The sequence below is a fragment of the Ceratotherium simum genome, chromosome 26, assembly GCF_057802395.1.
Source record: "Ceratotherium simum simum isolate JZ-2026a chromosome 26, ASM5780239v1, whole genome shotgun sequence".
Classification (NCBI taxonomy): domain Eukaryota; kingdom Metazoa; phylum Chordata; class Mammalia; order Perissodactyla; family Rhinocerotidae; genus Ceratotherium; species Ceratotherium simum.
Window position 1 is genome coordinate 31,985,337 of NC_141925.1, and position 26,166 is coordinate 32,011,502.

The window sequence follows — 26,166 nt, forward strand, 5'->3', positions numbered from 1 at the left end:
GCTTCCATCACAGACACAGCCTGGAACACGGGCGCTCCGGCCGCGCTCCACCTCGGAAGCAGCCATCATCCCAGCATGTCTTGGGGACCTCCTGAACTGGCCACATGCTGTGGGCAAGGAAGGGACATCCGCCAAAGCCCTAAACACAAGTCCTCTGGACGCCCCTGCAGCCTCTTGGTGACCAGCCAGCACAACGTATCAAAAGCCTTTAAAAACGCACACGCCGACACCTGTCAAGATGTCACAGTACCTCCCTGGCCCGGCTCCTCTGCTGCCGGGAACCCATTCCGCATGGACGCTGGTCTTTACTGTTCGCTGCGACACGGTCACATCACAAAATTAGAAACCTCCCAAGTGACCCTGGGGAAAGGACAGGTGGACAGACTGACTCATCTTCTCGAGGGCTGTCCAGACGCCAACAATGGCTGGCACTCGCACAGACCTACGGTTACGAGGAAAGGGGCGCCTCAGAGAACACGATGGATGGCGTACTCCGCCTCGGGTTTCCCAGGTGGTGACATGCGATGCACATATTAACACCCAGACGGTGGCCAGGAAGGATCACCCCAGACCATAGCTGGTGGTCACTGGGGGGAGGGGGAGAGGACACAGAGAGACTTTCTCTTTTTATTTTGTATGTTTGTGTGTCATTTGGATTTTGTACAGGACTGTTATCAAAATATGCTCAGTTGATCTAAGGAAGAATTATAATTTGCCAAAAATGAAAAAAAAAGAGAATTTTTTCAACATTATCCACCCTTCAATCCATGTCAAGGAATTTATCTTAAAGAAACAGACAAGTATTCAAGGAAGAGGGTACCAGGATGGTCATGTCATTAAAATGTTGTTCATCCTAAAAAAATGCAAACAGCCACAGTAGGAAAGTAATTAGTCACAGCAATTCCATAGAAATGGACACTACAAACCACTAAAAAGTCTTTACTGACAAAGAGAGATGTTCATGACCTCTGAAGTGTGACAAAACCGTGTAGAATGTGATTCCATTTTCATGACGATATTGAATTAGGATACCTGCATAAAATAAATCCTTAAGCGCTACCCCAAAATATTCTCAATAATTATCTCTGGAGTCAGCTGACAGGGGACATTTTTGCTTTTTGTCTTATAAAAAATTTCCAACTTTTCCAGTTATTTACACAGTCACAATTCCAGTCACATCCGAGCCCATTCACAACTCAGAGCTCCTCTACACCCAAGGCCCTTCTAGGCCGTGCTCACCATCACCTCCCGGCCCAGCCACTCTTCCTCGAGACCCTGAGCTCCTCGGACATGTGTTCCAGCCCCATCTCCCCACGAGGCAGTGAGCTCAGTGCAGACAAGGTGGATCCCTGCACGTAGAAGATGCCAGAAAATTAGGCCCACAGAGACCTGGGCAAAGGAGGCCCGCAGGAGTCTTTCTAGGACAAGGTTGGTTGTGGGACCTTCGGATAGTGACCCAGTATTTGTGGAGGCCAGCCCAGGTGCATACAGCACTTTATTTCTGGAAGCCGCCCTGCTCTGTGAGCCCACGCGTCCCCTCGAGCTGGCCGTCACCAGAACTCACGGGCCGTGACCAGCGAGGCCCCGGGACGGGCTGAGGGTCCTGCCGGGCCCCCCTGGTCCCTACCTTCTCTCGTTGTCGTCCAGGTGAGCAAACAGCACATTCTTGGAGATGGCTTTAGCCAGCGCCGTCATGGTCTTATAGTCCTTGGGGATGACCTGCAGCAGAAGCCAAGAGTTAGACTTCTGGGCGTCCCCAGGGGTCAGAGCCCGGGCCTGGAACAAGGGCTGGCCTTTCCAGGCACCCGCTGGACCAAGAGATGTTGTGATGTGGCTCGAAATCAACCTGTTCCACTTTCAACTTGTTATCAGGTGGTGCTAAAGATAGACAACTTGAAACATTATGTGTATGTACAACTTTTTTTTAATTTAAAAAATAAAATAAAGACAAGACAAGGAACCCAGAGTGACCTGAGAGGTGGCTTAAGTTCTGTCTAGAATTTGGGGTCTTGGTGGATTGGCTCTGGTGGGCTTCAGAGCCTCCTACAACATGCTAGATAGAAGACCTCCAGTCCCCTGGATTATTACGTCTTATGTCAATTTCTTTATTTCACTGGCTTTTTTTTTTTAGTAATAAAAAAACTTGTTTGACCAGGAGTGAGGAAAAGACTCACGGTCAGCACCTGCTGGGCAAGAGCGTTCAGCGGGTGTCTGAGGAGTTAATCACAGAATGAGGAAAACGCTCCCCTCTCACATGCCAGGTTTCTCCCTTAAAACAAGAGACACCGCAGGGAAGGCTATCTGGGCCGTCACACGACCCCCACTGCATGCTCAGCTGCCCAGAAATCCCTGCCAGGCAGGGGAGGCGACGTCAGGCTCCCAGCATGCGTGTGCACCACGTCTAACACCATGGGACTTTTATCAAGAGATCTCTGAGGGACAGGCCCGAAGCCCCCTAAAAAGCCACTCCACTTCTAACAGACATTTTAAAAAACAATCTTTTCACTTTAGAACACTTTAGGTTTACAGAGAAGTTGGCAAGGCAGGCAAGATGGAACCTGCACTCTGCAGCCAGTTTCCCACATGGTTAACATCCTAATTACCCCAGTCCAGGTGTCACAACTAGGGAGCCAGCCGTGGAACCCCACACCCCCTCACAAGTCCTCAGTTGCACCCCATCAGCCTGTTCTGCCCGGATCCCATCCAGGTCTCACACAGCCGTCCTGTCCCCTCAGTCCCTCTGGGCTGTGACATTGTCTTGGACTCCCCTTGCTTTGACGACCTGGACAGGTTTGAGGAGCGCTGGTCAGTTATTCTGCAGAATGTCCCTCCATTGGGGCTTGTCTGGGGATTTTCCTGTGGTTACAGTGGGGTTCTGGGTTTGGGGGAGGAAGACTATAGAAGTGAAGGGACCTAGTAGATTTTTAAACACTTAACTTGCTTTTTCTCTCTGATTATAAAAGTATTAAGTACTAAGGAGGGGGTGGGAGTTCGTGGTTTACAGGGACCGAGTCTCAGATTTGCAAAATGGAAAGAGTTCTGGGGATGGATGGTGGAGACAGCTGCACAACAATGCGAATGAGCTTAATGCCCCTGAACTGCACCCCGACTACGACCAAGGAGATGCTAAGGACTGAAGTGTCCCCTAAATGTAGGCGTTGAAGCCCTAACCTCCAGTGCGACAGTGTTCACAAGTGGGGCCCTCAGGAGGTGATTGGGGTTAGATGAGGCCACGAGGGTGCGGCCCCTGGGACGGGGTCAGTGCCCTGATAAGAAGAGACTCCAGAGAGCTCTGTCTCTCTCTCCTCGCCACGTGCAGACACAGCGAGGGGGCAGCCATCGGCCAGCAGGGAGGAGCGTCCTCACCAGGGACCAGTCCTGACGGCACGTGGATCTCGGATGTCCAGCCTCCAGACCGTGAGAGAATAAACTTCTGTTGCTTAAGCCGCCTGGGCTGTGGTGTTCTGTTACAGCAGCCCGAGCCCACTAACACAGAGGGTAAATTTTATGTTATGCTTATTTTGCCACAATTTTTAAAAAAAATTTTTTAAAGATAGGTCAAAAACTAAAAATGCAAAAGCAATAAAGCTGAGTGTGGAAACGCATAAGAAGGAAATGACAGGCCCTATGTCCAAGGGCGGGGTTCCGAGGTGGGTCCCACACACTGGCGGGGTGCACAGGCCCCCATAAGTGCTCACACTCGAGAAGGTGTCCTGAAGGAGGCGCACCACGCTCGGAGTGGCAGGGGGTAGGGTTGGAGGACAGAGTCAAGATGTTGAGGGTCAGAGGAGGCTCTGAGGTCGGGGTCCAGCCTCAAGGGTCGAAGCCCAGGAGACGGGAGCCACGAGGCCTGGAACACCGGCTCCTATGTGACACCCCAGGCCTGGGCGTCCCATCCCTTCCCTGAGCCTGTGGGGATGACGACACGGCCTGGGGTGGGGGCCCCTCACAAGGGCCCTCAGGCAGACACATGCTGACCTTGCACTAGCACGACCACAATGTTAATCACCGCCCCTCTCTGACCAGAAGGGAGGCCGCGGTCCGGGGTGGGGGGGTCCAGGCTGAGGCCTGGGGCCGGGCCCACCTTCCTCACGTAGGACACAGCATCCTCCTCCGTGTACACCTCGGCGCTCACGCCCCCGCGGCGGCGGCGGGCCTTCACCACAGGGTTCGGGGGGGTCGGTGAGACCTCCTCATCGTGCGAGTCAGACTGGGAGGCCGCCTTCTGCTGAGCCAGGAGCTGTCTGTTCTCTTCCTGGGGGAGACACGGGAAAGGAGGTAAGAGGAGTGGCCATCTGACAAATCCCAGTCTGTCCTGTCACAGGCAAGGTCAGGGGACCCCGCGAGGGCAAGGGGACCTGGAGCTCCTCTGGGGCCAAGCCCCTCGCCTCGGGGCCCTGCCCGACCCCCCTCCCTCCAGCGTCCTCCAGGGCTCCCCTGGGAGGATCCCTCCAGGCAGGTGGGCAGGCTTGCCCCACCCCACCCCTCCAGCCCCCACCCTGGGCACTCGGTGGAGCAGGCAGGCCCCGGTGCCCTCTCCCCTGGACTTCACAGGCATCTCCATGTCCACCTCCCCTTGGGACAGCTCTGCCAGCCACAGGGCCCTGGCACCAGGGTCTCCTGCTCATTGATGCTCTAGGTGACCTTTCCAGCTTCCAGAGCCCAGAGGTCGACCCCACAGGGTCTGAGGCCAGCACCAGCCCGTTTGCCCACGAGGGCAGGAGGTGCCTTTGCTCTGCTCAGCCCTGTCCCGGGTGTCCAGCGCACAGTAGACGTGCAGGAAATCTCAGGTGGATGCATACGAAGGACACAAACCTCTTTTGTTTTCTTTCCTCTCTTTATTATTGAATTGCTTTTTTTAAATGGTGTATATGTGCAGAGCGCACAAAATTCAAAAACAGCGGAGGGGCATGCAGTGAAAATCAGGCCCCACACCCAACCCTCCGCCCCCAGGAGCAATCTCGTGACCTGCCGGGTCACCACAGGAAGAAATACAGGGCGCAGTGGGGGCACCTGGCAAACGGACCCTCCTTGTCTCCCCACACATGGAGGGCAAGGCCTCTGGCCCCTCATCTGCCAACGGCCACTTTCCCCAGGACACCACTCGGCAACCTCCTTGGTCAGCCCGGTGCAACAACCAGTCATACTTGATGTTACTCAGGAGTCACCCAGCAAAAACAGGAAGTCAGGAAACTGAGTCCTATCTGCCCCATCACTCCTCCCGGGCGTCCCACTGACCTCGCCTTGTGGGGTGCCCCCCACCTCCCAAAGCACCCCTTCCCACTCTCTTTTTTTTTTTTTTTTGTGGGGAAGATCAGCCCTGAGCTAACATCCATGCTAATCCTCCTCTTTTTGCTGAGGAAGACCGGCTCTGAGCTAACATCTATTGCCAATCCTCCTCCTTTTTTTTTCCCCAAAGCCCCAGTAGATAGTTGTATGTCACAGTTGCACATCCTTCTAGTTGCTGTCTGTGGGACACTGCCTCAGCATGGCCGGAGAAGAGGTGTGTCGGTGCGCACCCAAGATCCGAACCCAGGCCGCCAGTAGCGGAGCACGCGCACTTAACCGCTAAGCCATGGGGCCGGCCCTCCCGCTCTCCTCTTATTCCAAGCTTCCCGCATATCCTGTGAACCCTGGGGGAAGCAGGATGCTGTCCTAATTCATACTACAGTGTACATGACTTCTGGAGGCATCTCTCTCCCCAAGAGATTTTGTACTTTCTAAAGAAGACATTTTAGAAGGCCCCAGAGGGGACTTTGCAATTCAAATGGGGAGTGGGACGTTTTCCACAGAGAACTCACAGGAAAAAAGAAAATCAAGAAGCCATCGCCCCCCAAAACCAATGAATATAGTTCCACATATTCGTTCTACAAGTACTGGCTGCCTGTCACGTTCTGGGCACCGTTGTTGATGTTTTGCTTTTTCTTCATAAAAATATATTTCTTACCTTTAAAAAAAAATGATGAATATAAAGCTAATAAAAAGTTCAATGCTACGCATGTCGACTTTGTGACACACTACAAAGCTGTTGTGTCCTAGGTGGGGTGAGGTTGGTGGAGGCCACCCTGCCCAGAGCTGTGACCTGCAGAATGTACCCACCTGCTGCCACTGCCTTTGCCCTTCTAGTGAGCTGATGATCAATGTCTACAGTTCTTCACCTGCTCTAGTGTTTCTGTACATACACACACATACACACATATACACATACACACAAACACATACATAGACACAGACACACATAGATACAAAAAGACACACATATACATATACACACACATACACACACACACTCAGGTAGAAGCAAATCAGATATTACATAATTTCACGTTAAATACTTCAGTATTCATCTCTAAAACATGACTTTAAAAAAACGTTAACTACAATACCCGTTATCACCCTTAAAAAATAATATTTATTCCTTAATATCATCAAACATCCAGTCAGTGTTGATACCCCTGTCTCCATATTTTAGGGTTATTTTTTATTCTGATCAAGATCGAAACAAGACTACTGACCACTTCTTAAATGGAAACGGACAAAGACTACTGGACATTGAGGAAAGCACTCGGTGTGAAGTGGGCCAAGGTAAACACCAAGGAAAGATGACCCTGGAGGACACAAAACTAATTCAGGAAAGAGAAGACAACTTCAAAAACTGTGTGTACACTGTGCTTGGAGAGAGCTGAAAAGATGTTTCATCCACTAAACGTCAACATGATATTAAGAAAATGGGAGTTTCCTTTTAAAAGAAAACTGCTAAAGTTAAATACACAGTTTATATTTCATTAATATAAATATAATTTATACCACATATAAAGTATGAATTATATTTTATATGTAACAGTAGGAACACAAATCAGGGAACTATCCCAGAAAGGGGGAAAAAAAAAATGTAAGAAAAAATAAAAGATAAACTAAAACAACCCAGAAGGTTCAAGACCTGATTAACAGGAGTTCCAGAAGATAAAACAAAAGAGAAAAAGTAAGAATAAAAAGAAATGTCCCCAAATTGAAGAACGTGAGTCCCTTGGTTGACAGGACTCACAAAACGTTGAGCCTAGTGAATGAGGAAGTTTCACCCTGAGAAATGTCCAGGGATGAGAACATCCCCAAAGCTTCTGCAGAGATGCATCGGGTCACCACCAGGACCAGGGATCAGATGGCTCCAACTTCTTGGTGGAAACCTGGCTCCCAGGACCTCAGAGCAGAGCCTCTAACATCCTGAAGGAACCCTCCCCCAGCCCCTCTGCCAACTGTCGTCCATGAGTGAGGGTGTAATAAGGGCGTGGTTCAGATACACCTGACCACTAGTTCTCAGTTTTTAGAATGAACCTATAGACAAAGCATTAAACACAAAATTGTGATTTTTTAAAAAAAATACATTATCGATACAGATGATGCAAGATGAAAAGTTCAGACAACAAAAGGGGAGTAGAATTTTGGAGAGGAGCTGACGGGCAGACGTGCTAAGATCTTTATCTTACAAGTGGGGATCAAAAAATACAGCTAATAGTTAACAAAACCATAAATTAAAGAGTTAGTACATTATTTAAAATCTAGACTTTCAGAAGGGAAACAATAAAGGCATTAAAAATAGTGGCGGCCATATGAATTATCAGACATGCTGGTCACTCCTCTGCTCAGAACCCTCTGATGGCGTCCAAACCCAGTAAAACAAACGCCCTTCCTTCATTGGCTGAGGCCACAGACCTCTGAGCTCACCCCCTCCCGACATACCAGCTCTTTGCTGTTTCATGAACACTCCACGTGCCTCCTTGTGCACTTGCTGTTCCCTCTGCCAGAATGCGCTTCCCAGTGTCCTGAGACTCGCTCCCTTGCTTCCTCTGGTCCCCGTCAAATATCACCTCTCAGTGCAGAAACCCTTCCCCAAGATGCCCCCATGATGCCCCCACGACACTCCCACCCACCTCCTCCTCTGCGTCATTACTCCCATTAGCACTTCTGCTCTATAATCTACAAGTTCTGCTTATTTATCTTGATTATTGTCTGTTTCCCTCCCTAGAATAGAAGCCGCATTCACTGCAAAATCTCCAGTAATTAGCACAGCGCCTGCCTAGGGTAAATGCTCAATAGATATTTGTTAAATGAAGGAAAACCTTTTTTCCAATTTTTTAAATAATAACTTTGAAAATCAGAGTAGCCCAGAACACAAAACTGTAAGCATCTTCCCTCTTCTACTGGCCACGACATCTAGACTGTGGTCACAATTATGAGTAGGAGGAGGCGGGAGGAGTTGTGCCCACACATAAGAAAGATCCTAAAAGTGGTGAGGAGTTAGGATGGGGGCAGAATTTCTTCAGTTTCCTTCTTGTGCTAGAATGTTAGTACAACACAAATAAACTGAAAGGAACAATCGTGTCATAATAAAAATAAAGCATTTGTTTGCCACTACGTAGACATAAATACCACCAAAACCATCTAAATAAATGACGAACCCCAGAAATGATGCCCTCTACTTACCACACATCTGTGAAGATACTGGCTCCGTAGGAAAGGGCTCTGTCTATCACGCACTCCAGAGTTACGACGCCCAAGAATGGAAAAATCACACAACATCCAGAAGACCTGTTTTCAAGCTACGATGCCCAGGAGCACTGCTCCCACGGTGACCCATCTCTGTCACCCTCACCAGGCACGTCGGCCACAATGAGCTTCCCTCAAGCTGGACGTGGGAGACACTCCTCCCCAGGATCCAATGGCTCCGTTGCAAACCCCACCCATGGGGTCCTTAGCCCCATCCGGAACTGGTACAACAATGGGTTTCAAGCAGTGGAATGAATGTGCAAATCAGGGCAAAACCATGCCAGGCAGCGACCAGGAGCTGTCTCGCAACAGATACTCTTCTCTAGAAAATGATCCAATTCCAAATCTCCTTCAGCACCAGTCGAGGTGACGTCGGTCACCCATTCCCGGGATGGAGACCGAAGGTCACGGCTCCCCAGGTCACCGCCAACCCTCCCAGGAAAATTACAGGAAGCTTAAAACTGAGCGTTAGCGGTTAGTTCCTTTCTACAACAAGCTCTCCCACCTACACGCAATCCTACTGAACAGCCACGAGCAGGACGGAAGGTCAGGTGCCAACACACACACAGTCTCCATCCGGGTCTGAGCGGAACCATCAAAAGCCCGACGTTTCTGTGGACCAGGCCTGAGGAGGGACCCCACAAGAGCCTCGCGAGCTGGCAGGAGGGGAGTCCCTCTGAAGATGAGCTCGGATCGCTCTGGAACTCCCTTCCACGTCAACACCCCAGCTCTGCAGTTACTGTGACAGCAGGTCATCTCATAACCTCTGAGGACGGCACCAACAGTCCCGTGGATTCCGTGGCATCCAACAACCCCGCTGTGGATCACTGGGAGAGAGGGAGGAACAGCGCCACGCTGGAAACGTGTTACTGTATGTTTACATGTTAATTTTATTCAATATTAGGAATCTGTAGGTAAGAGACCACTTTAATGGAAGTCATCACAAATACTGACTGACTGTACATAAACCAGGAATTCTAATGAGAAATGTCAGTTGTATCTCAAGTGGGAGACTCTGGGCCTTTCTGTTTAGACACTGTTACAAAGAAGAACAATAGTACAGGTAAAAAGGAGTCAGTGGGCTCTTGAAACCAGGGATTTTCGAGACATGAGTGAGAAAGGCCCCAAATTGCAGTATAATTGCTTCTGTTGACACCGGGGCTCTCCAGCCGCCATGGGACAGAAACCAGCAGGCGCCCAGGGCAACCATCAGGATGTGGGGCTGCGTCAGGAGAGCAGCACAGGAGGGAGGATGGGCCTGACGGCAGCAGGGAGCCACGACGTGGGGGGAGCGCTGGAGCCAAAAGAATGAATGAATGAATGAATGAATGAATGAACGAATGAACAACCACGGTCAAGTTTCCTCCCTCTGCCAGGAGGAAAACACCACACACAACCCCAGACTTCCTGCAGAAATGAGGAAGCCGGGGAAGGAGCTTGTTTGAGCAAATGAGGGGGATTTTCTTGTCAATTGAGGTAAAATTCACATAACATAAAATTAGCAATTAGCTATTTTAAAGTGTACAGTTCAGTGGGATTCAGCACATTCACAGTGTTATACAACCATCACCACCATCTAGTTCCAAGACATTCTCATCTCCCCAAAAGAAACCCCATCCTCATTAGGAGTCATTCCCCATCCCCACCTCCCCCAGCCCCTGGTGACCACTAATCCACTTTCTGTCTGTGTGGATTTGCCTGTTCTGAACATTTCATACGAACAGAATCATACAACACGTGTCCTTTCATGACTGCCTTCTGTCACTCAGTGTGTTTTCAAGTTTCGTCTACATTGTAGCAGATGTCAGTGCTTCGTTCCTTTGTATAGCGTAGTAGTATTCCACTGTGTGGATAGACCACATTGTGTATGTTCATCATCGCTGACAGACACTGGGCTGTTTCCACCTTTTGGCAATTGTGAATAATGCTGCTGTGAACATGGGTGTACAGGTATGTGTTTCAACACACGCTCCCCATTCTTTGGGCATACACCTAGGAGTGGAATTGCTGGGTCCCATGGTAACTGCAGGTTTAACTTACTAGAACTGTCTTCCACAATGGCTGCAGCACTTTACATCCCCAGCGGCAATGCACGAGGGTCCCAATGTCCCCACAACCTTACCAACATTTGTTCCTTTCTGATTGTTGGTTGGTGTGTTTTTTAACGCAGTCAGCATGAGTTGGGTTTTGGACACATTGAATTTGAGACGACAGTGAGACCTGGACTTGGGAGTGACCCATAGAGAACTGGGGTCATGGGCCTGTCTGGATGCTCAGCTCCAACGGGTCCCATAAAGCCGTCCCTCAGAGACAAAGGTCTCGAGCCAGAGGAGCTATCCGAGGGGGAGAACGGAAAGAGGGAGGTAGGGTTTCCTTCACCTTACTGCCCAGCCCCCAGCGGTGTCCCTGGTGAATTCCTACACATGCTTCAAGGCCCGTTTCAATGCCAACTCCAGCAAGAAGCCTTCCTATCACCTCCCCCCTCCTCCATCCACCTCCAAAGCATTTTGTTCATACCTGTTGGAGTTCGCATCACATTGCTTCAAAATGGTGAGCAGCCAGAGCCCATTACTCACTCGACTATGACCCTCCTCCATCACAAGATGCAGCACTACAACCACTGGTTGAAATGAATGAATGAATGAATGAACGAATGAATGAACAACTGTAGTCAAGACAGGTTTGAGCCCTGTGTCCTTGTGTTATATAAACTGCCGTGACCACAAACCACCACTCAGCTCCTCACAGCTCCGGGGTGACAGAGCTCAGGGCTGAAGTCACAGGGGCCAGAGGGCAGCCAGAAACCCGAGTGGACCCCGCACACCTCAGCCAACCACAGAGAAAGCCCCCGATGGTCAGTCGTGGGTCAGTGATGCCCTCTTCAGAGCCACAGCTCAGGAGCATCATCTGAATTACCTTCTGCTGCACGACGGGAAGCTCAGGGTGGAGTCAGAGAAGGTTCAAGCGGGATCAGTCAGATGACGAGAAATATTCCACAAGCAAGTCAGCAGCTGAGGGAATCGTGACCAAACAAAGCCGCTGACCCCACCTCAGCGAGGCTTCCGATGAGGCAGTGAAGGGGCACAGACCGCAGACATCCGGGAATGTGCATGGCCTGGAGATCCGTGCCCATCAGCGGCTCATCTCACAGACAAGAGGCTGGCCCAGGGTCCCATGGTGGCGGTGAGGACCCCAGCCTCTCCAGGCAGCCACCAGAAGCCACTTTTCTTCGAGGAGCCACGGTCCAGGCCTCCTTTTCTTGGACCAATGAGCATCGCCTGTCCTGGCACAGAGGTGACTTTCCATCTTTGGCAGCAAAGGGTCAAAGCAGGCAGGATACAGGTGGTTCAACACATGAAGGCCCCTTCAGGAGGTGTCAAGAGGAAAGAGGGGCCGGGAGCCAGGGCCCCCGCATGAGGTGCAGCGGGGCGACCCTCCCGGGCTCTGCCTCCACGATGCCAGACCGTTATTTCTGGATGGCATCCCTTCCCCTCCTCCTCTTGGGATTCCAGGAAAACCTCCAGTGTTTCAGAGCCCCCGCTTCCTGTCTCCTGTTTTCGCGCTGATGAATTGTCTAGAGCTGCAGGATGGCAGAGGGCGCGGGGTCAGGACAGGCTTTCCAGGCCAAAGGAATCTTCACAACAAAGTGTGGGAACTGAGTTTCCGGAAAGCTCAAGGCCAGAATCTGCCCCTGAAACCCGTAACACAGCTCCAGGGACTGTCCCCGTGCTGCCCCCAGGGCCAGACACTCCCTGGGCTATAGTGACAGTCACTGTCATCTTCTGACTGTGTTTTTGTTATATCAGAGGGGAAACGCAGACTTCCAGCCTGAGGACAGAAATTATGCGGGGGAGGCGGGCATCTGGGGGGATTTTCTGGAAGTGAGTTTACCTTCCCTGGAGAAGCCCGCATGCCGGGACCCTGGGACGGTGGAATTCCTCCCCCACTCCACTCCCCACACCCTGTCTGCTGGGTGAGGACATGGCCCGCTCTGTCCCTTTTAAGGGGATTTCTAAGGGGCAGTTAGTCACATCAGCCTGATTCTTGGTGCAGGCATCCCACACCCCAGAGGAGGAGAGGCCACTCTCACAGGGTGGCATCCGGACTTCCGTGGGCCGTCCACTCCACAGTGGGCAGGCAGGCGAGGCCTGCATTGCTGGGCCTTCTCCCGGGAGGAGGTTTCTGCACAACCCGAGGACTGCTCCTTGCAGAGAGGCCCAAGGCAAAGCTGTGGTGCTCAAGAATCTGGGGTCTCGAAGGGAGGGGCTGATGGTCGCCAGCCCCTGGGCCAGGAACCACAAGCCCTCCTCTCATGCTGCAGCATCTCAGAATGGAAGGCAGGCCCGGGGTGAGTCATCACCATCTATGAGGCAGGGAAACTAAGGCCCAGAGAGGGTAACGGACATGTCCAGAGGCACGCAACCATTCAGCGGCAGGGTGAGGAGAGAAATGCAGAGCTTCAATCATTTATTGAGCACCTTTTGTACACCAGGCCCCATACAGAGAACACAACAGAGAAAAAAGCACAGTTCTGGCATAAAGGAGATTTCAATCTAACAAGAAAGACAGGTAAAGATCACAAAATAATGGGGTGGGTACCACTAAAGGACTAGGTACAAGAGGCTGTGCCAGCAAGGGGGGGCGGGGGCTCCTAGACCATCCTTGGGAAGGAGGAGTCAAGGAGGGCTTCCTGGAGGAGGTGCCTTTTGAGCTCACCCAGATGAAAAGAGCAGAACCCAAGGATATCCATACGGGCAGGTGTGAGTTCACCCCTCGCCACCTCCCTGAGCACCCTGCTCAGAAAAGCACCCCTTCCCTGGCCCCTCTCCTCCCCCACCTGCAGGAAATCACAGATTATATTGTTTCTCCTCTACGAGCCAACCTTCCCAGATGTTGTCCATTTCATTCATCTCTCCAGAGAATCAGCTTCTGATTTTATTGTCTGCTACTGTTTCTTCCATTCTGTTTCATTAACTTCTGCTTTTATCTTCTTTTGTTTTTTCCTTGTTTCTATTTTGTCTTGCTTTACCACCCTATTCTGACTTCTTAGGCTGCACACCGTAGTATGGTGATGTCCATCTAGAAACTCAGAGTGTGGCCTTATTTGGAAATAGGATCTTTGCAGATGTAATCAAGTTAAGATGAGGTTGTCCTGGATGAGGGTGGCCCTAATCCAGTGCCTGCTGTCCTTACAAGAAGAGGGAAGTTTCAACACAGACACACAGGGAGACGCCATGTGGAGATGGAGACAGAGAGCGGGGTGATGCGTCTGCAAGCCCAGGAACGCTGGCAGCCACCAGAAGCTGGAGAGAGGCCTAGAACTCACTCTCCATCAGAGTCCCCAGAAGGAACCACCCCGCTGAAGCCTGGATCTTGGGCTCTGTCCTCCGTATCAGGGAGGCAATAAATTTCTGTTGTTTTAAGCCACCCAATTTGTGACAATTTGTTCTGGCCACCCTGGGAACTAAGACAGCTCATTAATCTCTAACCTTATCTTCTAACGAAGCTAGAAATTCCCCTCGAAGCACCAATTTTGCTGCATCCCACAAGTTTTGATATGTAATACTTTTATTGTCACTCAATTCTAAATATTCCATAATTTTTTACTATGACAATCTTCTCTGATAAATTATGCAAAAGCTCATTATTGGTTTTCAAATGCATGAGGAGGCTGGCTCTCTTTTTTTATTCTGGTTGTCTTTTTATTAATAATTTGTCACTTTACTGGATTATAGTCAAAGAATATGGTTTTTGAGTGAGAAAAGGATTTAAACTATCCTGGATCTCTTTAAATAACATGTCCCACTGTGTACTTGGTTCTAAAATTCTAGAACTCTGACTGACACACACCTTTCCAGGATCTCATATGCTGCCTGATCGTGCTCTGCAGGGATCGAAAAACAAAACTGAGCTCAGTAATAACACGAGAGTGAACACGGTGTCCTCTCCCAGCAGACTGCCCAGGCCCCTAACCAGTTACGGCCCTGCTGCCTCATGCAACTGAGGTACATGGATGACGCACGTGCCCTGGGGTGGTGCAGCTGGAAAATCCTGTGCTTCCCAACGTGTTCATGATTATGTCCCAGCGCCCGGAACTGTACCTGGCTCATGATAGGTGTTCAATAAATACTTGTTGAGTGAATGAATGAATGAATAAAACCTTTTTGGAGAACAACTGGCATTACATATCAATGGATACTTCTGAGCCCCATGAATTCTTTTTCTCAAAATATATCCTAAGGAAATAATGAGAGATGTTAAAAAGATATCTGCACTAGAATGTTCTTTGCAGTGTTTAAAAAAAAATTTTTTTAGCACAAACACATTTATTTACTAAGCAAAGGGTTGATCCTAATTCAACCAACACTTTGAAACAGTTGCATGCAAAATGTTCGTGTTAATTGAACACAATAATGAAAAAAGCAGTATGGGGATTTTGCTCAGTGAACTCAGCTCGTTCATCCTCACACTAAAGCTATAAATAATAAAAATAATTTTTTACTCTAACTAGTAACAATAAGAAATTGCTTAAATCAATTTAGAAACATCTATGTGATAGAATAATCTGCACCATTAAACCATGTTTTTAATAACATTTAGTGATCATAGGATCATATAAATGATCATATAAAGTTTGGTTTAAAAAACAAAAAGCAGGATTCAAAACTAAATACAGTTCAGAGAATGAAAAGACAAGCCACAGACTGAGAGAAAATATCTGCAAAAGACACATCTGATAAAGAACCTGTATGTAAAATGTATTTAAAAATTCTTAAAATGCAACAATAAGAAAACAAACAACCCAATTGGAAACTAGGCAAAAGATCTGAACAGACATCTCAGCAAAGAAGATACACAGATGGCAAACAAGCATATGGAAAGATGTTCCACATCGTATGTCATCAGGGAATTGCAAATTAAAAGGAGATTCCACTACATCTCTATTAGAATGGCCAAAAACGAGAACACTGATAGCAGTGAACGCTGGCGAGGCTGTGGAGCAACAGGAACGCCCATCCATTGCTGGTGGGAATGCAGAATGGCACAGCCACTTTGGAAGACAGTTAATTAAGGGGTTTCTTACAAAACTGAACATACTCTCACCATACGACCCAGCCACCGAGCTCCTGGTATTTATCCAAATGAGTTGAAAACTTACATCACACAGTCCTGCACCCAGATGTTTGGAGCAACCTTATTCACAATTGCCAAAACTTGGAGGCAACCAAGATGTCCTCAGTAGGCGAACAGATAAATAAACTGTGGTCCATCCAGACAATAGAATATGATTCAGCACTAAAAAGAAATGAGCTATCAAGCCATGAAAAGACATGGAGGAACCTTACATGCATATCACTAAGTGACAGAAGCCAATCTGAAAAGGCTTCATACTGTATGATTCCAACTATATGACATTCTGGAAAAGACAAAACTATGGAGACAGTAACAGATGAGTGGTTACCAGGGTTTGCAGGAGGGAAAGAGGAATAGGTGAGCATCGAGGATTTTTAGGGCAGTGAAACTACCCTATGTCATAATGGTGAATACACGTCCTTATACATTTGTCCCAGCCCACAGAACGTACACCACCAAGAGTGAGCCCTAAGGTTGACCGTGGACTTTAGTCGATACCAACATATCGGCATTGGTTCATGAACTGTAACAACGTAGCACATTGCTAATAACAGTTAATACCAGAGGAAAGTGGGGAGGGAGTATGTGGGAACTCTGTACCTCCTGCTCAAGTCTTCTGTAGACCTAAACCTTCTCTAAAAAATAGTCTGTCAGGGCTGTGGCATGGTGGTTAAGTTCATGCACTCTGCTTCAGCATCCCAGGGTTTGCAGGTTTGGATCCTGGGCATGGACCTACACACTGCTCATCAAGCCATGCTGTGGCAGCATCCCACATATAAAGTAGAGGAAGATGGGCATGGATGTTAGCCCAGGGACAACCAAAAAAAAAAGTCTATCATTTAAAAATTTATATATAGTAGGTTATAAACTATTACATATGTGGGAGTGAGAGAGAGAAAAAGTACAAGCACAGAAAAAAACAACTCCAAGGAAACACACCAAATGGTGAAAGTCAATCTCCTGAAAGATGACAGTGAGAAGTTTCTCTTTCTTTATCTTTTTCCGTACTTTCTTAATTGCCTAAAATGTTGTAGAATCAATCTTTCTTTATTATTCGGGAACTGCCAAAAGATTTAAACCTTCTCTTTTAAAAAATGCCCTAAACGTTCTGCACTCACTCCAGCCAGCTCCATGGCATCCCATCAAACAGCTTCTATCAAACGTACCAACAGCTGCCCCGTCTTGGGCCTGGAGTCTGAGATTCCTTTCACCGAGATGCGGATCTGGACAGATCCACACAGCTGAGCCGTTTGGCATGAAGACACCTGCCGTGTCCCTCTCGAGCAGGGGACAGTCTGCGCCCGGGCCAGGCGGGCGGTGAACACAGGGCAGCAGCTGCTGAGACGTCGAAGTCACTAGCTCCCTCATCTCCCGAAGCATGTTCCACGCGGCCACGTGTGTGATGTTTACGGGAAGAGGGGGAAGGATACAGAACTGAATTCGTGCTTAACTCACCCGTATGTAAAAAGTGTGATGTACATAAACATGTGAGAAAAATGGGGAGAAACAGTTCATCTAGAGGAGAGTTCTATGGGCAGTGAATCTCTTCTCAAGTTTTATTTTCTGTTATTGATGTTAGTTATAAAATCATTCTGGAAATAAAAACAAACGTAAGAAAATTAACAAGTGTCTATTTTGGAAGTTTCTGTCATCTCTGTGCTGCCAGCATCATTCCACCTGAGGAGGAATAGGAGACATCCTAAGAGAAGCGGGCCCCGGCCTGGAGCGACCCTGGGCATCGTCCCGGTCAGCCCCATGCCAGTGGGCAAGCTTGGAAGAGCTCGGGTCGGACCAGGTGGCCTGGAGAGCAGGAGTTTCCAGGGGAGGAGAGAAGAGAAGCTGTAGAGTGGGCGGGAGGCGTGAGTGCTCCCAGGAGTTCACGCGGGTGGGAGCCACGCACTAAGGGGACAGACACGGAGGGCCAGGCAGCCCCTGCCTGGGGACTTGGCTTCCATTCTGCCAGGGCCGTGCAGCTGTGGCTTTGGGCCTCGAAGTTCTCATCCATAAGATGGACATAAGGATTCCTTTTGCTGTGCCCAGGGTGCACCACGTGGTGGCCCCTCATCCAGGAGAGGCTCGGAGTCCTCAAGTGCAGGCTCTAGGACCGCTGGAGGAGTGCTCAGGGTGAGAAGGGTCAGCATCGTCCCCTCTGCACTCAGCCACGCTGCATCCTCACCAGCCAAGGGCTTCTGGGCACCTCCAGCCAGGCCCTGCCCCAGGACTCAAACCAGCTTCACCAACAGACGGGAACTGCAAGTCCGAGCGAAGGCCACAGGCCCCGTCCTGATGGATGAGTGACTAGCAAGCCCCACTCCTCTCCAGGCTCAGCAAGAACAAAGGGGGCACAGCCTGGCGCTGGACCCACACACTTGACAATGAGCAAGTCTGCTCCAGCCACTTCCTCCAGGAAGCAGGAAGGAAGGGGGGGCAAAGGAGCAGCACAGTTAGAGCTCGGAAGCGCAGGTGCCTTCCACAGCCCACTGTACAGATGAGAATAATGAGGCAGAGAGCCGGGCTGCAAACCCAGGTGGGCAGCGCATCCAGGCCCCTGCGCATCCTACAACACCACGTGCCTCTTCTAAGATGTGAGCAGGTTTGGTTTTGTTTTATACAAAAAGCATCATCTAACACAAGCAAATGGGGTTTCCCAGGAATGCAAGGCTGACTCAAAATTCAAAAAGCAATCAAGGTAATTCACCCTATTCTCAATAGACACAGAAAAAGCATTTGACAAAATTCAACATTCATTCATGATTTAAAAAAAAAAAAACTCTCAATAAAGAAGAAACAGAAGGAAATTCCTTAACACAATGAAAGACATCTACAAGAACCTACACCTGACCTCCTACTGAATGAAGAGAGACTGAAGGCTTTCCCCCAAGATCAGGAATAACATGAGGATGTCTCATCTCACCAGTCCTGTTCAACACTGTGCTGGAGATGCCCATCGGTGCAATAGTGCAGGGAAAATTTTTTAAGGCATACAGATTGGAAAGGAAAATATAAAACTCTCTATAACACAATTGTCTATGGAGAAAAGAATCTTCTTGTGGAAGAGCTCCTACAAGAAGTGAGCTCATCAAGGCTGCAGGATACAAAGTTAATATACAAAAATCAACTGTAGTTCTTAGTCTAGCAATGAATGATTGACTTTTGTCATTTAAAAAACAGTACTATCGGGCCAGCCCCAGCGGCCCAGTGGTTAAGTTCGGCGCACTCTGCTTCAGCAGCCTGGGTTTGGATCCCAGGCACAGACCTACACCACACGCCAGCCATGCCGTGGCAGCAAACATACAAAATAGAGGAAGACTGGCACAGATGTTAGCTCAGGGCTAATCTTCCTTGGCAAAAAAATAGTACTATTAAAAGAATGAAAAGACAACCCACAGACTGAGAGAAAATATTTGCAAAACTCATAACCAATAAAGGACTTGTATCCAAAATGTACAAAAAGCTCTTAAAACTCAACAGTAATAAACCAAACAACCCAATTGGAAAACAGGCAAAAGATTTAAACAGAAATCCCACCAAGGAAGATATACAGATGTCAAACAAGCATATGGAAATAAGCATCATATGTCATCAGGGAATTGCAAATTAAAACAATGAGATCCCACTACACACCTATCAGAATAGCCAACATCCAGAGCACTGACAACACCAAATGCTAGCAAGGATATGGAGCAACAGGAACTCTCAGCTATCGCTACGGGAATGCAGAAAGGTGTGGCCACTTTGGAAGACAGTTTGGGGGTTTGTTACAAAACTATACACACTCTTAACCATACGATCTAGCAATCATGCTTTTTGATATTTACCCAAAGGAGCTGAAAACTTACGTCCACACAAAAACCTGCACGTGGTCATTTATCCCAGCTTTGTTCACAATTGCCAAAACTTGAAAGCAACCAAGCTGTCCTCAGTAGGTGAATGGATAAATAAACCGCGGTCCATCCAGACAATGGAATATTATTCAGTGCTAAAAAGAAATGAGCTATCAAGCCATGAAAAGACATGGAAGAACCTTAAATGCACATCACTAAGTGAAAGAAGCCAATCTGAAAAGGCTACACACTGTATGATTCCAACTATATGACATTCTGGAAAAGGCAAAACTGTGGAGATAGTGAAAACATCAGCGGTTGCCAGAGGTTGGGGAGAAGAAGGGAGGGATGAACAGATGGAGCACAGAGGATTTTTAGGGCAGTAAAACTAATCTATTTGATGCTTCAATGACAGATATGTGATGTTATGTATCTGTCAAAACCCACAGAACCATACGACACAGAGTGAACCCTAATGTAAACTATAGACTTTAGTTAGTTAGTTAACACTCATGTCTCATCAGTTGTAACAAATGGACCACACTAATGGAAAATGTTAATCACAGGGGACCTGTGTGAGGGGCTGAGGAGGTTAGGGGAGGGGAGGGGGTATATGGGAACTCTCTGTTATTCATGCTCAATTTTTCCATAAACCTAAAACTGCTCTAAAAAGTAGGACCTATTAATTGAAAAAAAAAATTACCACTTAAATGCAACAAAAAATGAAACAGGAGTAAATCTAACAAAATATGTAAAGGATCTATATGTTGAAAACAATAAAAGTTTTTCATTCACTGATAAAAGAAATCAAAGACCTAAATAAATGGAGAGAGATTCTGCGTTCATGGATTAGAAGATTCAATCTTGTTAAGATTCTTCCCAGGGGGCCAGCCCTGTGGCCAAGTGGTTAAAGTTCCACACACTCCGCTTCGGTGGCCCAGGGTTCGTGGCTTCGGATCCCAGGCACGGACCTACTCCACTCATCAGCCATGCTGTGGAGGCATCCCACATACAAAATAGAGGAAGACTGACACGGACACTAGCTCAGGGCTGGTCTTCCTCAAGCAAAAAAGGAGGAAGATTGGCAACAGATGTTAGCTAAGGGAGAATCTTCCTCACACAAAATAAAAGATTCTCCCCAAACTGATTCATATATTTAATGTGATCCCAACCAAAATCCCAAGAGGGTTTTTTGGTCAGTCTCACAAAGATTATTCTAAAATACACCTGGAAAGGCAAAGAAACTAGAATAAACAAAACACGATTTTGAGAAAGAACAAAATGGGAAGACTCACACCGTCTGCCTTCAATACTTACTCTAAAGACCCAGTAATCAAGACAGCGTGGTGTCACAAAAAGGAGAGATCAACGGAGCAGAACTGCAAGTCTGGAGACAGACCCACTTACATACGGCCAGTTGACTCAGGACAGAGGGGCACCCGTAACCCAGTGGAGAGTTCTTAGATACAAAAGCACAATCCATTTAAAAAATATTGATAAATTGGGTTGCAAAAGTAAAAGCTTTTGCTCTGTGAAAGACACTGTGAAGAGGAGGAAAAGACAAGCTACAGCTAAAATTTTTGAAAACCGGTAACATCAAATGCTGACAATACTGAGGGAGAATAACTATTGCTGGCTGGAAGGCAGTTTCTTATGAAGTTAAACATACACTTACCATACAACCCAGCAATCCCACTACTAGATACTTACTCAAGCAACATAAAAATCTACATTCACACAAAAATCCACAAGACAAATGTTTGTAGTAGCTTTATTTGTAATTGCCAAAAACTGAAAATGATCCCAATGTCCCTCATGTGGGCAAAAGAAGAATAAATTGTGACCCATCTGTACCTCCTGATACACACAAACTGTGGATGAATCAAATGCACCATGAGTTAAAGAAGCCAGACTTGGAAGGCCACATCCTGTAGGACTCCATTTATAGTACATTCTGGAAAATGCAGAACTGTAGTGGTGGAAGAGACATCAGTGGTTTTCAGGAGTTAAAGGTGGGGATGATTTGACCAGAAAGGGAAGGAGGGAACTGGGAAGGGGGGACGGGATGAGGGGGACGGGGACCGGGTGATGGATCTGTGCTGTATCTTGATTGTGGCAACAGCTACACGACTGCATACATCTGTCAAAATTCACAGAGTTATACACCAAAGAGAGTAAATTTTACTATATTTAAATTTAAAGATAAATTTTAAAAGGTGAGAAGAGTGGTTCACCTCTGCTGACACGGAGCATCCCTGACTGTCTCTCGTGTCGGCAGCGAAACAAGCAAGATTCAGACACATTCATGGTGTGCCATCCAGTCAAGAAGAAACCACACCCACACTGCATGTGCATAAAATTCTTCTCAAAATTATCCAAGAACAAAAGCAACAGAGGCAAGCTCGGGGAGGAGGGTGAGGGGGTGACAGAGATGCTGAATTTTCACTCTATGCTCTTTAACAGTGTTTGAATTTTTTGCCATATGCACACATCACTTTTTCAGGTTTTTTTTTAAAAAAAAACACCCTAATGTTTTGTTTGTTTTTCTATTTAAAAAGAACAAGGAACCCAGCTCCTGCCTGTGAGACTCACAGGTTACTGGACACAGGTTTTGAAGGGCCACCACTCCTCCTTCCCCCTTGAAACTTGCTCCACTCTTGCTTCTCTGAAGCCCCTCCACCCGGACTGTGTCTTTCTGGGTGCTGTCAGTGGATGTCCTTCCGACGGTCCCCTTAAATGCTGGTGCTCTCCAGGTGCCCATCTCAGCCCAGGGAGGACCACCCCTCCCGAGGTTTGAGCCACTAGCTATGCTTCCAGCCACCCCTGCACCCCCAGCCTCAGCCTCGTCTGTCTGCTGCGAACAGCACCCAACACCCCCCAACTCCCACCCAGAAACCTGGGAATCCCAGGACACTCCCCACCTCTAACTGGTCTCCACATCCTGCTAATTCCATCTCCTAAATGTCTGAGCCTCTCTCTTCCCCCTCCCTCCCTCCTCAGTGCCACTCTGTTAAGCAGACATCTCAACAGACCAAGAAAGAGATTGTTAGGGCCAAAAATATGAGGGCACCCACTTTGTTATTTTTTTAATTTTAAAGATTTTACCTTTGTAAAGCAGTTTTAGCTTCACAGCAAAAATAACAGGAAGGTACAGAGAGTTCCCATGTACCTCTTGCCCCCACACATGCACAGCCTCCACCACTGGGGCACCCACTTTGCACAACGGCCACGTCTTGTCCATTCTCCACCCTCGGCCAGAGGGATGGAGACAGCATCACTGTCATGTCAAAACCTGCTGTGGCTCTGGCAGCAACCAGGATAAATGCAGACTCCAGCCTGGGACACCGGGTCCCCATGCCTGCCACCTCCAGGACGGCCTCCTGCCCCATCCTGCAGCCCACCCCGTGTGCTCCAGCAACAACCTCTGTCGCTCCAGCCATGCGACAGCTCTGGGACAGCAGGAGCTGCTCCCACCATGTCTGCCTGGCCAGTGTGTGAGCATTCTTCCACGACCGCCCAAGCCCCTCCCTCTCTGTGAGGCTTCCCTGCCACCATTCCAAGGCACAGCCTGAATTTATGGAACACATACTCTCACGATTACTTCATCACCGTGCACAACACTGCCGACCATCTGTCCGTGGACTGAATGGTGAACCTCCAAATGCTGGGACTGCATCACTTCCACCTGGGCATTCCAGGGGCCACCCTGGAACCAGAAGGCTGGGCATTCTTTAAGCGCTTTTGGGATGGATGGTACACTTCCATTCCAGTTTGCTCCTCCAAGATTCTTGGGGGTTCCATATGCCAATCCACCCAGTTTATGCCTCTGTCTACCCCCAGAATGGTCACCAGGCAACACACGCTGAGCTTCCAACAGAGACACCAGACTCATCTGACAGCCCCATGCAGACCCACAGCCTTCAGGAAGTTATCTGAGTGGTACAATATCTACTTCCATAAAAGTCTCTCAGAAGAGGCAGCCTAGTGTGCCCGTTCATCCAAAAGTGAAACAATGTCACTTGTTAGTTTTATTAAAGACCAAAGAGTTAGCCTGGATCATCCAATTGTTTGACCCACGGACAAGAGGAAAGCCACCACTGAACCAACATTTGGGAGAAGGCGCCATGCCAGCAGGGAGGAAAGAGATGCCCGAGGCATCAACATACACAAAGCAGCACAAGACCAGCCATCACAGAAGCCAGCATTGGCGAGGACTGGAGACACAGCAGTGCTCACACATGTTAGGGAAACATACACCCACCTGGTCCTTTGGGGGTGAACCAGTGACACAGCTCTGGAGCCATAAAAATATGCAGACACCCTGACCCCAAAGTCCTGTCCTGACATGTTTGCACATATGCTTCTTAGAATCATTTCCTTGGCATAAAAGTGTTTTCTGAAGAACAAAAAAACACTGAAAGCCATAAAACACAAAACAATGGAAAGAAGGTAAAAATCATGACACACCCATGGGATGGAATATTTTATGATCACAAGATGCCATAAAGATCCTATTAAGAGAGATGCAGAGCAATGTGAATGCACTAAATGCCACTGAACTGTACACATAAAAATGGACAAAATGGTAAATTTTAAGCTATGTACATTTTACATTATATATATTTATATACATTTATTTTTATATATTTATACATATTTTATATTGTATATTAAATATATATTTGTATATTTATATATATTTTACCACAATAAAAAAATCCTAAGAAGAAAAATCAAACAAAAAATGCATATATGTTAAAATTATCTCCATCTATATGTATGTCCGTGTCTATTGCAAAGCAAGGAAAGTCCTCAGAAAAATGTAGGGTCGGTATCTGGTGAAGGGTCATGGGTGTATTTTTATGGAGTGATCTTTTCCTATAGATTTAAAATCCATTATCAAAAGGATGGATGACTTCATCATTACACGATCTTCTGAAAGACGGAATCCTGGAGAAGCTCCAGGGCTGTTTCGCCAGCAGATAAGGAATATTTTACCCCCTTAAGTCTCCACCTTAGAATAACTTCACCTTCTTAAAGGGCCCAAAATGAAGAACTCACTCACCGAGGCCTCGGCGCCTGGGGCAGCACTCGGGCAGCACCCCGAGAGGTGGGCCATCCCAGCGGGTCTGTGCCGGGCCAGCTACATCCCACATCCTCCCGGAACCTTATCGAGGCCTCGCAAACACGCTTCCTGCTCAGGACACACATTGAGCAAGACTCTCCCTCACCAGGCTTCCGCCCACGGCTCCGCCCCGGCTGGCCTCAGCCAAGAGAGAGCATTTCTGGTCCCATATCACAGCAGCTTACTGGTCAAGCTAATGTAGCAGGAAATGAGACTCCCAGGGGATTTCAGGACTCTTCTAGGCACTTTACGGTTCATTGTTATGCGGATCTCAGATCCACTGGAGAATCCACTGCAAACCAAGGATGTTCTCCCCAGGAAAATGTACCCACGTACAAAAGCATGCATGCGATGCCAGAGAATTCACAAAGTCACCCCCAAAGCCTGTACACATCAGCTATTATAGAAAAAAGAAACAAAATTACCCCGTCATCTTGCCCCTGGACACTACTCCTTTGAGCACTTGGTGTACACCCCTCAGATTTTCTCTTTGCAGATACATTCTCTCTGTAGATATATTCTCGCTGGCATTACCTTCAACAAAAATGGAATTGTATCACACGCGGTATTTTGTAAGCTGCTCTTTCCATTTATCAGTGGCTTGCTGTCAGCGGTAGGACTAAGTAAGACTGCCCCGCCCACACGTGAGAAGGCAGCTGTTTGGGGGTTGAATTATGTCCCCCCAAAATAGACAAATCAGAGTCCTAAGCTCACGACCTCAGAATGTGAGCTTATTTGGAGACAGGGTCTTTGCAGAGGTAATCAAGCTAAAATGAGGTCATGAGTGTGGGTCCTAATCCAACAGGACTGTATCTTGCGAGAAGGGAGAAGGCCACGTGAAGATGAAGGCAGAGACCAGGATGATGCTTCAAAAGCCACAGACACCAAGGGTTGTCGGCAAACCACCAGAAGCTGGGAGAGGCCTGGAGCAGACTCTCCCTCAGTCCCCAGAAGGAACCAGCCCCACCCACACCTTGTCCTCAGACTTCCAGCCTCAGAAATGGGAAAGAGTACATTTCTGTCATTTAGGCCACCCCGTCTGTGGTCCTTTGTTACAGTAGTCCTAGCAAACTAATGCAGTAGCCACGGTGACCACGATGTAGAAAAGAAGGACTCATATAATTCCCTTAGTGTTAAATAGTAGGAAATGCTTGATGTATAACCAAGACTAGAACCTAGGCCTTCCTCGTCACCTGACTGGGGACAGGTCACCCTAACTCCTCTGGACCTCAGTCTCCTCCTGTCAAATAAACCACCTCCCAGGGAAGGACGATCAATCTTCCCAAACCTCCAGCCGCGCCCCAGCCTCTCTCCCAAGCTCCAAACTCAGGCCCTCCATAATGACTTGAACATCCCCAGAGCGGAACTCTACATTAGAGAACTCTTAACCCAAACTGAAAAGTTCAGAGTTTCAGAACTCTTAATCCGACCCTGTCTCTTCCCACTGTCCCCCTCTTGGCAGGTGGCACCCCCATTCATTCAGGGGCTCAGACCAAACCCCAAGAGTCATGCTCCTGCCTCTTTCCTCCCCCACATCCA

General features: G+C 48.1%; 1 protein-coding gene across 3 annotated transcripts in view; it reads right to left on the reverse strand.

The window, feature by feature from the left end:
* Positions 1–26,166, reverse strand: part of PRKAR1B (protein kinase cAMP-dependent type I regulatory subunit beta) — a 150,075-nt gene that overhangs the window by 105,753 nt on the left and 18,156 nt on the right. For all 3 annotated transcript variants that reach the window (XM_087417429.1, XM_087417428.1, XM_087417430.1), the window contains exons 3-4: positions 4,085–4,255; positions 1,628–1,719 (exon numbers count right to left, since the gene is read on the reverse strand). In XM_087417429.1, coding sequence (XP_087273555.1) covers positions 1,628–1,719; positions 4,085–4,255 — 263 coding nt within the window. The remainder of the gene's footprint in view (positions 1–1,627; positions 1,720–4,084; positions 4,256–26,166) is intronic.